Genomic DNA, 12,755 nt, shown 5'->3' with positions numbered 1-12,755 from the left:
CATACAATATTTAATTGTATTGCTTTTAGCATTGATTAGTCAATGGGATGCAGGTCTGAACTCAATACATGGAGACTTCACACGTGAAAAGGATTTCTCATGCTTCCTCAACCAATCTTTAACTATTTGAGCCTGATGAACCCTGGCATTGTCCATTCTTTATACTCTGGTTGTTTAATAAATTAGAAGATACTCACTTCATTAGTAAGAGTTAAAAAACTTGCCACACCTGAAACATATTAGTCACTGTTGTAATTATCCAGTGGAAGGATCTTAACTGTTTGCTGTGCATATTTCTGTTAATATGGTCTTGAAAAGAAAACAAACACAAACCATGAACAATAATGCTGCCAGACAAGAAATCTGTCTCTTTATTAGTTAACTATAAATATAATATTACATTTTCACAGCTCAGTGTGTTATATGTGGACCTAGAATATTTAACAGAATATATGTATATCAGCATTCTGAAATAATATTGACCCATGCAAATGTAGCTTAAACTGTAAAGTGCCATAAGTTTCACAGGTGATATTGGCCAATTTTAGCTTATCAGAAATACAGATAGGTGACAGAATAAAAGAAAGAATAAAAACCCCAAAACAACATAAAGTGTCTTAATAAGATATAGTTGATTCTCTGGGCTCTACTTGAGGGATTAACAAAATTGTTCCAAAAGATATTCCCATACATACGTCTGTGGTCATTTTGATGTTGACAATGTCCCATCAGGTTTTCCCTTTACTTTGTCACCTATCTGTATGTTGACATATAATTGACTCATAAGTAATAAGCAGTTTGCAGTTTGGAAATGATTCAGACATGTTCAAGCTTAGAGACAGTGGCCCTGTTTGTCCAATGAGAACTGACAATCCACCAACACCAAAAGTGTTAGTGGTTTAGGTTTGTGCCCATTGCCAATTGGATTGAAATTCAAAGAATCCAGTCCAAAAAAATCTTCAGTGTGCATTAGCCTTCCATTGATTGATGTAATGTATTTATGAATGAAATATAAAAATATGTTTTTTGTGTTTTATAAAATTGCACACTTTATGACTTATTTTCTCCCAAAAGTTTGTTAAGGCAAGAAAGTTATAACTAAGTTTTTGTGGAACTGAATGTAAGCTGTTAATGAGCTGGACTTGGCTGATGTGTGGCTGTTACATCAGAGACTCAGAGAAAAGAACTCTCCTCTTTCGATCTGTCCCAAAGTGCTCTGCATATTCTTCGAGGCTTGTTAGCCCGGCCTTGAAGTGAGTGGTTTTCCTGCAGTGGTTGTGGAGGGTCATGTAGGACTTTTTGTTGCCCTGAGGACACATTTTGTTTATAGTTTCTGTCTTTGTTTGAGTCTCTGGTCACGGGTCTGCAATTCCTACTAAAACAACCATGTCTTGTCACTTGCATTTTACATTCGTTCTCCAAACAGAGGTCGTCATTTTCAGTCCTTGGGTCATGGTCCTCATTAATGTCTGTGTCTCCATCAGAATGGTTGTCAGGTTTGCCATTGTGGTCTTGGCTCTTAGAGAGACGTTCAGGCTCTATTTGGTTATTTTCATCACCCAAACATGCCATGGAACTGGGAGCGTCTCTAGGTGGCTGTGGAGAATCAGATTGTTCAGAAGAATTAATGGTCACATCTTTGTTGTTGGTGTGGTTTTGATGGTTGTGGTTCTGCCAGAAAGTTCTGCGGAGCTGCTCTAACTCAGAGAGCAGAGGTAGACCGATGTCCAGGTGCATCAATAAGTTTCCTAGCCACTCCTCCAGCTTTGAAAAGGAAGGCCTTAAAAAGAGAAATTGTACAGGTGAGAGGTTTCACTGGATAAAAAGTACAGAAATGCACAGATATATCTGCTGAACACTATCCTTGTTAACAGTAACCATTAGATGTAATCTGTAATATCAGCAAATACTGTACAGATATTATACAAACAATGTCTAAAATTACTTGTGCTCATTTAAAAACAGTCAGATAAGGACCTGGGAGACTTTTAAAGAGTTCGGTTATTTTTTAGAATTAAGAATTAGTTGTTTCTCTGACACAAAAAAAAAACATCATGACAAAAAAGAAACAGAAAATAACATTACAACAATATTAACCAAATTGTTGTGTTGTAAACATTTCGGTTAGCCCATAAATTCATTATCAGTATACCGCAATAATTTGTTGATGGGCCTGGAATGAGTTAAATTATTAGATTTTACTTTAAAATTTTGACACTGCACTCGTCTAATGAGGCACAGGGTGGTTTATGTGGTGGTGAGGTTGCCTGTGATTGTTGTTTTGGAGTTTGTTGTAATTGAAACAGGAGCATCGTGTGACCCTTATGAGGAAGGCTACAGGTGTAGCTGGAACATGTAAAGGTAAAAAAAAAAAAAATCAACTTTTTTTCTATCTGTTTGACAAAAAAACAAACAAGGAATCTTTGTATTTGAAACTGATTTTTTCTGAGCCTAACCAAGCAAGATGTACACTGAGGTGATTCTTTGGTCCTACTACTGTTGTGTTCCTACCGTTTATCAGCGTCCATGTCACAGCAGAGAGCGGCCAGTGGCAGGAAGGCAGAGGGGCACTCAGCAGGGTGGTACTGCTGCAGGAAACCAGGCACATCTAACCCAAAGTCATGTGACCGGGGAAGGTAGTCAGGGTCAGCACTCACCCTGCCGATTATCTTAACAGACACAAAAGTAGATATGTTTTCATTATTTGATAGATGGATTACTTCATTTATTTATTTATTTATTTATTTAAACATAAACACATTTATATGATATTGAGAATCTTCACAATTTAACAGTACAAGTTTTGTAAGTTTTGTATCATCAGAAATCTCAGTATTAATCTGTAGGAATATTTCACTGTTTACTATTATTATGACTATTATTTTATTCGGCTGTTTGTTCTTACCTCACATATCATGATTCCAAATGAAAAGATGTCCACACGTTCATCATAGCTTTTTCCTGTGATGAGTGTGTAACAGAGACACAAATAAATATAAAATTATGCCTAAAAATTAGTCCTGGATATAGTAGATACTTTTAAGAGAGGATTTAGTTTTTGTCTTTATTCCACGGAGCAGTCAGTGATGCTTCTGGTAAATATTTTTATCTCAGCAGTGTGAATTAAATACACTTATGCTGTTTGATTTGAGTATTCTGGCAGTAAAGGGAAAGTTGGTCTTATTTAGCAATGTTAACGCTGAGCACTTGATATTTTTTCCATTGTAGTCATCATTTACATGCTCCTACATATAAATTAGATGCTTGGGATTCTTGAGACAAACAAATGAGTGTTACAACGGAAATCTGTCCTTATTTCTCAACTCACCGTGGATCATCTCAGGGGCCATCCAGTATGGGTTCCCCACCACAGTGTACCTCTTCCTCCGGTCAGGCTTGCGGATCTCTGGAAGTGTCCCCTTTGCAGGCCTCTCCAGAGACAGTGTCTTATTTCTCTCCTTTGTCACCAACCGGGCGAGCCCAAAATCTGCGACCACTACAGACTGGTTCTAGACAAAGAACAGTTATTCAGTCAGTTCCTTAGTAATCCTACAGTGAAAAGATCTGATGTTAAATCAGGTGTGTGTTTGTACCTCTCTAACCAAGCAGTTGTGTGAGTTTAGGTCTCGATGGATAACATTCATGGAGTGTAGATATGCCTTAAAAACAGAAACAGAAAAAGTAATTACTGGTAAGAAATTATTATGTCATTATTTCCTTTTATTCCCATTTTGATCTGAAAGACTCACCATTCCAGCTGCAATGTCTTTGGCATAACTCACTCTTACTCTCCAGGGGAAGTCTTTGTCCTATAACAATAAGACTTTAATCAGCATACTGCATCTGCCTACTCCAGAATATACATACTTTATGACATGTGAAAACCTTGTATTCACCATTTTCACAATGGTTTCTCGGAGCGATCCTCCTTGGATGTATTCAGAGACAAAGTTTATTCGTTTATCTTTATAAAACAATCCAATAAATTTCAGAACATTAGGATGGTCCAGACAACGCATCACCTTCACCTGTACAAAGATAGTGGAAATATGGTTTGAAATATTGCTTATTATAAAGAAAATAGAAAATCGACAAAAAAAAAAAAAAAATTAAGCAAAAAAAAGTAGAACATTCAGTATGGTTAGTATGTGCATGAGTGCAAGCAAAAATACAACTGGTAGTCATATATAAGTGATTGCAACATATTTCAAGCTTATTTGCCTCTATGCAGCATCTAATACAGATCAAATAGTTTCCCGTCTGTGTAAAAGTTCCTTTATTATGTTTCTGCTACTTCATGTAACAATCCACTGGTACCTAGTTTAGATTTAAAACTGACAAAGTTCTGAAATTATCTGCTGGGCTCCTAGAAAATTTTAGGACTCATTTGAACACAGTGACCTTCACCTGTCAGGTTGATAAAATAGTGCGGGTGTCCTATTGTAGGTTTCAGTTTTCCTGTTACTTATACTTACAGTCATGTAGCACATGTCTCACTGACAACCTACCTCCTTTAAGAAGGTCTTGTGTGTCTCTTCGTCAAAGCGTATTAGCTCTTTCATCACCATCACTTCCCCTGTCTCTTGATGCGTTACCTTGACAACAGTAGGTTTGGTCACAAAGCTGGTTCACATCACTGACTGATTTTTGTTATTTTCTTCGTGAATGCTACCCAAAATAAGTGGGTCAGTAGGTGCTGTACCTTGACTGCCTGTCCAAAGAAACCCTTGCCGAGCACTTCTCCGTGGATGAGGTCTGATGGTCTGAAGATGCGATGGGTCCGATCTCCATGGTCCACACGTAAGGACTCTGAACGAACCATGTCTCTGCGCTGGGATAAAAGTGTCAGCGCTCCTGGTGACATTGGACACTTGTCTATACTGAAGCTTCGCCTGAGAAAGAACAGAGACAGACTTCAACAGAAAGAACAATGGAAGTAATCAGTCAAAGTCAGCTCAGAGTTACAGCTTACAGGATGTGTCTGGATCGTATTCCCACAGTCGCTTGGTGCTGAGGCGGTGAGAGTCTTATCCTGATTGGTTCATTGGACTCTTCATCTGGACTCTGCTCTTCTTCCAGACTTGGGAGTTTGTGGCTTGAAGTGAGTGTGTCACGGGTACAGGTATCAGAACTAATAACATCCTTGGAGTTCTCTGAGAGAAGGGTGTTGTTGGGAGACTGTGGGTTGTGCTCAATAGTCAGCTGTAGTGGTTTACTTGTGTCCTGGATCAGACAGTTTATCTGGAGGAAAAGTGATGTCAGTTGTATTTTAATGATTAATGATTTTGTTAACACCAGTAAGCATGATCATGTCTTTTTAAGAATGAGTAGACAATTGTACTTCATCTGGGGATACGTTGTGGACTGGGATGCCATTGACCTCCAAGACTCGGTCACCAATGTGAACAGAGGGTATTAAGTCTGGGCTGAGGGCAGTAGAGTTTAACCTGAAGGTGAATGACAATAGGTTAAATGAAGATAAGGCTTTGACAGGATGGAATTAGGGTGTGAAGCATGCTAAATAAATGTGTAATATGGTATTTAGTTTACCATCAGGGAAAAACACTCATTAGTAATTTAATTCAAATATATTTGAAGACAAAAACAGCACACTTTAAAAAAGCTTAACACAGTAAATCAGTAAAGATAAAATACATGTTAAATCTATGCACAGTTTGTGTAAAAGTCACACTTATTTCTGTCCTAGATCAGGACACTCACCCTGTCACAGTGACCATAGAGCCCTTCTCTTGGCTGACATCAGTGGCAACAGTCAGGCCTCGCTGACCACCTGCTTGTGGAGGGAGACACACCAACGCCACCATGTGGGTGTTCGTGGTGAGTGGAGAAGTTGAGCTTACAGCCGATGCTACACCCTGACAGAAACACTGACCACTGCAGAACAAAATACAGTGAACATTAACATGGGACGGGCACTAAATACACAAACACATCTTTTCAGGTATGTGGTATGTTTTATAGAATCTGATTTGGAGGTTAGACTGGGCATGTTGCACATTTCCACATGTCATCATCAAACTTACCAGTAGAGTTCAGACCGTTCAACTAGTGTGTATCTGTCTCCATCTCCAATAAACATCCCACAATTGATGCAAGTGAAGCACTCAGTGTGGAACTTCTGCTCTCCAGCAACCTGTTAATTTGAGGGTGTAAAAAATGGAATAACAGTGTTATTTAGACATGACACATAATGGTGGTGGTAAGGAGGTTGGTGGCAGATTTATAGCTTTTGTTAATTCTGTGATTGCAGAAGTATTTTTATTTTATTTGAATTTTTCAGGAAACAAGGAAAGCTTTGAGTTATAGAACCTGAAAAAGTTAGTTTGAAAGATCCAAAGCCCTGCAACACCATTTCATCCCTACCGTACTTCCATTGTGGTTTAGCAACAATAGTGCAAATCAAAGAAGAATACAAAAACAAAGGTTAATTTAGCCAAAAATATATTTCATTTTAGTTTCTTTATTGTATAAACCCCAATTACAAAAGAGTTGGGATGCAGTGTAAAATGAAAATGAAAACAGGGTATAATAATTTGCTGATCTCGTAAACCCATGTTTTATCGGCAATAAAACATAGAAAACACATCAAATATTTAAACTGAGGAAATTTCCCACTATAAGAAAAAAATATCAGGTAATTTTCAGTTTGATGGAAGCCGCACATCTCCAAAAAGTTGTGGTAGGGCCATGTTGACCATACTTATGTGTAGCATCCCATCTTCTATTAACAACAGTCTGGGAACTGAGGAGACCAGGAGAAGAGTTTGGGAAAAGAATGTTGTCATGTTTTTGTCTGGTATAGGATTCTAGCTGCTCAACAATCCTGGGTCTTATTTATTGTATTTTTTGATGTGCCAAATGTTCTCAGTGGGTGAAAGGTCTGGACTGCAGACCTGCAGGTCAGTTCAGCACCTGGACTCCATGAGTATGAAGTCATGCCGTTATAAGTGATGCAGTAGGCAGTTTAACATTATCCTCCTGAAATTTACAAGGCCTTCCCTGTTCTATTGTGAAAAAAACATGGGTTGTTGAGATTTGCAAATCAACGCATTTTTTTTTTTGTTTGGTTGTTTTTTTGTTTTTGGTTGTTTTGTTTTTTTTTTTTTTTACATTTTTCTCATTGTCACAACTTTCTTTGGAACTGGGGTAATACTTCTTAATTAAATTTTGTAAGTTTTTAATTTTCATTTTAATTAAATAATTTTTAGTTTTAGTCCATTATATAGTAGCCCTGTTCTGTGGATACTTGAGGGACAAGATGCAATCGTGTATTATGAGACCTGTTTCTCTACATTCCTGCATCAAGGCCCTGTAGTGTCAGGATGTTTTCAGAGGATATCCTTTGGTCTGAATACCAAAGGAAAAAAGTAGCTACTTTCATATCAGAGCATACAAAGAAGCAGGAAGGCTTTGAATGTATGAATAGCTGGCTTCACACACTGATAGATATTCAGTCTCTCATGATCCTGTAAAGAATATGGCTTTTTGATCTTCTGCTAAATATTATGTAACTAACATATTTGATTTGTTTCTGACCTCTTAGCTTATTCAACAAATAGACTGGCTTTACAAGAGCAATGCAGCAGCTATTTTTAGACAGTGTCACTATCAGTCAATTTACTGTCTGAGGACAAAGTATTTTGGAGCAACTAAGTAGAAAAAGAGAAAAAAGGAGAAGTTCAGTTTATTTTGTCCCAAATTGTGACAAGATGGTGAAATTAGACTTTCTTCTTAGCAGTCTGATATGTTGATGATGAAATATAGACGTTGTATTCTGATGAAATACACATGAAAGCTTGTAAGACGCAGAGTTAAAATGTGTTTTGTTAATGACACCCTTATAATTTAATGGTTAAAGTTCATCTACAGTTGCCAGAAATATTCATTATTTACCATAATGAGTCCTGTGGTGATGGCCTCTGTGCAGCCATGACAGTGCTCTCCATAACGGGTCCAATAGTGCTTTTTACAGAAGAGCTCTCCCTCTCTCTCATAGTACCAGTTAGCCAGGACACAGCCACATTCACAACACCTAAAAGAAGGAAACACACAAAGAGGAGAAAGAAGAATCAGACAGACGAAAAAGAAGACACCAGAGCAATATGCAGATTTAGCAACAATAGATACTCCAACAGATAAGTATGTTAAAGCAGAGAAACATGAGCCACATCAGTGATGGAAAACATGACACCTGGGAGGAAAGTCGACCGTCAAACACAGGATCAGGTGGAACTCTTCCAGGGTAGTGCTACCATAAATGATCTCTTTCAGTTTAGCCTTTTTTTAACTCACCGTATACTGTGTCACTATCACCCAACCCCTGTCTTGTGTTGACCCGTTTGACTTGCATGTGTTGAATGACAGTGTGAATCTTTTGTTAGTCCCAAAGTTGACCCATAAAGACCCAGTGCTAATTTTGTGGCAGTTCCCAAATTATTATTTTTTTCCCAATATTTAACCATTTTTAAGTGATTTATCACCATTTATGATAATATTATCCTCCGTATTTTGCATTTTTCAATATAAATCATGTATTTTCCTATATTTAATTGACTGATCATGTAGATGTTCATGAAAATTCAGAGTAAATTTAAAAGCTATTATATCAGAAACAGAAAAGAATTGAAGAAAAATTGTTTTTTTCAACAAACATGTCAATATCCAAATGTAAAAACAAGTGTCTCCATCCACTGTCATTTATCAAACTCCATGGGTTTTACTGGTGTATCAATGTTGTAGAAGATGACGGTGTTTCCACATTCACTATGGAGCCTCTAAACGTCCAAATGGATCTTATCTGATTATGATTTATTGCTGAGAAACTGCATTTTACCTAAGTTATTTACATGTATTGATAGGTTTAGTGGATCAACAGGTATTAAACAGTTTAGATCAGTAGATGCTTTTGGTCACCTGCGGCTGTTTGGGTCTTTATGGGTTAAATCATGAAATAGCAGCTGCTATCACCTAGAGGAAACGCTAGATACTATTGAAACAGTAATGTCACTATGACTGGGAGGTTTTATGTCTTTATAGTTAAAACTAACAGTCATCCTTTGTCAGCAAGGAAGAATATTAAAATTACTTCTTACTAAAGGGCAACTCATGTAGTGTCATTGGGCAGTCACATGTCTCAAGAAAAACTCTGCGAACCAGTGTTTCTATGGGAACACCACCTCAAAGATTGCAAAAGACAGTTACCAGTGAACTACTACTTCATCAAATGTGGTTCAGTTTACTGGGGGTTTCCCTGGGTTTTTAGAGTATTCAGATCCTGTCTGGTGTCATGGGGTGGTAGTGGTACAGACACTTTTCAACCACTGTCCTTAAAAAAGCATTATCTTACTGTATTATACTCTAGTTAAAAGTCTATTTAGATTCTTAGCACCAAGTAGGCTGGGAATTTTCACACATCTACAGGGGGGGGGGATTTTGAGGGTCTACCAAGAAGATCAGATTTACTTTACATTTATCAATTAAATGTCTGCAATTTTGGACATTAATATTACTATATATGAGGAGAAACATTAGTTATTATCTAATAACTTAACAGTAAACGAGGAGTTTGCTTGAAAGCTTGCTAAAGAAGTCCCGTGGGGATCACCTGCAACTAATAGATCTAGAAAAACAGTGATTTTTACATTAATTTGTGTCTTAGGTGGTACCCTGAATGGCTTGGGTTCTGTGCCTTCATTATGTAACAGTAGGGCAAAATCTCACCTCACTTCACCGACTCACTTCCCACATTAAGTGTTTTCACATCACAAAAAATGTTTCAGCTGTAGCTTGGCTAGTCCCGGTAGTAGGAAAAATACCTATAAACAGTGAAAAACCTGCTGCCTTATCTTCCTAACAGTACAAGTGAAGTGGGAGGTGACTTCCTGCACAAAGTACAGCCCCATGTTTCCTCTCTGGAACCTTGCTGTAAATGCCATGGTATTCTTCTAATAGGAAATGAAAAGGTCTGTGTTACAATTGAGAATGAAATGATCCTCAAAACTTTTGACTCAACCCTTCTTCAGTGCAGGGCAGATAAAGACTGATTTCACTGATTGATCGTAACATAATTTCAGAACTTATTAGTTAACATAGTCTATTCCATCTGTGCATTCTTTGTAATGCACAGATCTTTGTATTTTAAACATTTTACAAAGGTGATAAGAGGACAAGCCCCATTTTCTAAACTACACATCATTTTTGTATCCTCTATTTGCTTTGTTTTCCTTTTGTCAGAAGTTACTTCAGCAGCATTCAGTTTTCTTCTTGTAATTCCAGAGAAACTGTTGTTTATTGATAATGTAAAACACACTGTGTGATTTTTAAAATTTTTAAATTTGATTTTTAATACAGAAGAATTTGGTAGAAATAAAGAAGACACTATCTGTTTCTGTGTCAGGTGAAGTGTCAACCAAATGGCAACAAATGTTGCTGTAAACAATGTAATTTGCAGCACTAGTAAAAAAATAAAAACAGTTGTTTGGTTTTTTTTACATGTCTAAACCACGTAGCAATGGCCCCTGTGCACTACAGGAAAAGTCACAACCTTCATCCCTTGCAGAGGAAATAATAAAGGTATAAAACCATCAGGCAGCTGCATGGTTATATCTGACCTCCTGTCTTTGTTACTGTGCTGCTGGTGGCGGATGTGGAATTGTTCAAGTACAACATCTGTGATTCCCTTTAAACATCTGTTCACAAGAAAACCTGGAATCATCCATGGCACACATTCAGTGAATGTATCCCTTTCCTGCCCATTACATTTCATATATATATATATATATATATATATATATATATATATATTTGTATGTATAATTTTTTTTTTTTTTTTTTTTTTTTTTAAATATGTGTCCTTCCTGTTACGCTGCAGCATTCTGTTGTTATTATCTGTTCCGGAATCGTCTTTCCTCAGATTTGTCCCACTGGCACTGGAAAGGGATATGCGAACACCTGGTGTACATAAACCAAACGTACTATAAGGTCAAGACATTCACAAAGGTCAAATGTCAGATAACTGGTGACGTATCCTCCTGTTGTGGTTTCCTCTCTATTCTGTACATGTTGCTCTGCTGGACAGCTGTTAAAAAAACATGACTTTTTGCTTCAGATATTTTTTATTGCGAAGCCTTATCACAGTACAGACTTGAGATCCCCTGACTGGTACGTTATGCTTCATTTTTGATATCAACATAAACGCACAATCAGAAATGAAAATAAAACAACACTGATAACATGCGAAAGAAAGAAAGAAAGAAAGAAAGAAGAAAAAGAAGAGAAGGGAGCAGAAAAAAATAACCACGATAAAATTGTCTTTTACAAATTCTATTTGGTGTGTTTGATGGGGAGTATTGCTACTGTATTTTTTGTGCTGCAGATCTGAAAAGAATAGTTGTTTAAAAAAAAAAAAAGACCATGATTTTGCCGCCATTGTAATGATTTGGACTTAAAAACAAATTGATGGTGGATGTGACAGTCAGAGAATAGTAACAATTCACTCACATATTCATTTTTGTTGGTGGTCATATCTGTTTGAGGAAGTACTGTGGCAGATGTTGAGCTACAGTTTGTATAGATCCTGTTTTTCTCCTTTTTATGCTTTCTCTCATACGTTAACTCTGTCTCACTTGTTCATATGTACAGTACATCACAATAAGTAATGGCTATGGTTCTTACCGTCCTTTCACTCCTCTCCGAAACCTCTGGTCCCTTCGTGACATTGTGTCCTGTCAGTTCACTGATAGTTATAAATAATCCACTGCATTAAGAAAACAGCTTGTTAGCAGCATGGGCAGGTTATACATGTAGTTTGCTGTGTCCGCTAGCAGGCGTGGTCTTTTCAGTTTCTTTCTCTCTCTCCCCCCCAGGCGCTCAGACGTTTCCTGTGCAGAGGAGCTCTCTGTAATGTGCAGAGTAGCTTTGTGAGAAAAAACTCTGACCTAGTGACACCAGCTGGCCAGTCTCCCTCTGCTGGCTGTAGTCAAACAGACCTCTCCCAGTATAGAACTCCTGCCCCCTCCTCTTACTTCCACTGTGAACTCCTAAAGATACAGTTACACTTGTCTGCTCCGTCTAATGAGACCTGAGAGTGTGAGGTCGTTAGGTTGGCAGAGTCTGAAATGTAGAGCTCAGGATTACATGAGCATGTGTTGAGATAAGTGGTTTTTTTCACAGAAGTTGTGCAAGAGTCTGTGTTTTCAAATAAGCTCTGTTCCCATCAGTGCAGGCATAATCTCTTTATGAATGCCCCAATTACTGCACTGTCCTGATCCTACAGTAAAGCTGCCTATTCACCACACACAACAGACAAAGAAGGAAATTATAGGAGATTTCATTGAAAGTGCCACAATTGGAAACCGTTCAGAATCACAAGAAAACTCATGTAGATACTCTTAGACTTTACCGCCTCTTTGAACAAAACTCTGTTACTGCTGATCAAAAAACAGAGGAGCAGTAAACATATTTAATACTGTCACTGTAGGGTTTAGTGCAGAGTGCATAACGATTTCACGTGAAGGTTTCTTTCTAATATTAGTTCACCAGCTCTGAACTTATGGCATCAGGTCAGGAGCAGTGTACCAAGTCAGCAAATGCATTTCTGTTCCACAGAGTGCAGGTCATACACACTGAAAGGCAGAAACAGGTGCACTGTGTGGTAATAAAATTATGAGGCCTTTGCCTGGCGTGACAATATGTCAATAGAATGCATGATTAAATATTGGATCAAAATGAGGCTC

At 37.7% G+C, this 12,755-nt stretch overlaps 1 protein-coding gene across 1 annotated transcript; it reads right to left on the bottom strand.

The window, feature by feature from the left end:
- Window positions 1-345: 345 nt before the first annotated feature.
- LOC115432947 (LIM domain kinase 1-like) lies at window positions 346-12,100 on the bottom strand. The gene is made up of 15 exons (XM_030154057.1): window positions 11,695-12,100; window positions 7,915-8,053; window positions 6,045-6,154; window positions 5,722-5,895; window positions 5,342-5,447; window positions 4,973-5,241; window positions 4,703-4,892; window positions 4,509-4,595; window positions 3,897-4,028; window positions 3,750-3,809; window positions 3,594-3,659; window positions 3,329-3,509; window positions 2,906-2,961; window positions 2,512-2,669; window positions 346-1,780 (listed from the first exon to the last, which is right to left on the bottom strand). Exons 1-15 carry the CDS (start codon window positions 11,736-11,738, stop codon window positions 1,174-1,176), a joined length of 2,379 nt encoding a protein of 792 aa, XP_030009917.1. The 5' UTR covers window positions 11,739-12,100; the 3' UTR covers window positions 346-1,173.
- Window positions 12,101-12,755: the final 655 nt, after the last annotated feature.

Source organism: Sphaeramia orbicularis, chromosome 14, assembly GCF_902148855.1.
Source record: "Sphaeramia orbicularis chromosome 14, fSphaOr1.1, whole genome shotgun sequence".
Classification (NCBI taxonomy): Eukaryota; Metazoa; Chordata; class Actinopteri; order Kurtiformes; family Apogonidae; genus Sphaeramia; species Sphaeramia orbicularis.
The sequence above is the reverse complement of the archived record's forward strand: the minus strand, read 5'-3'. Positions and strand labels throughout refer to the sequence as shown.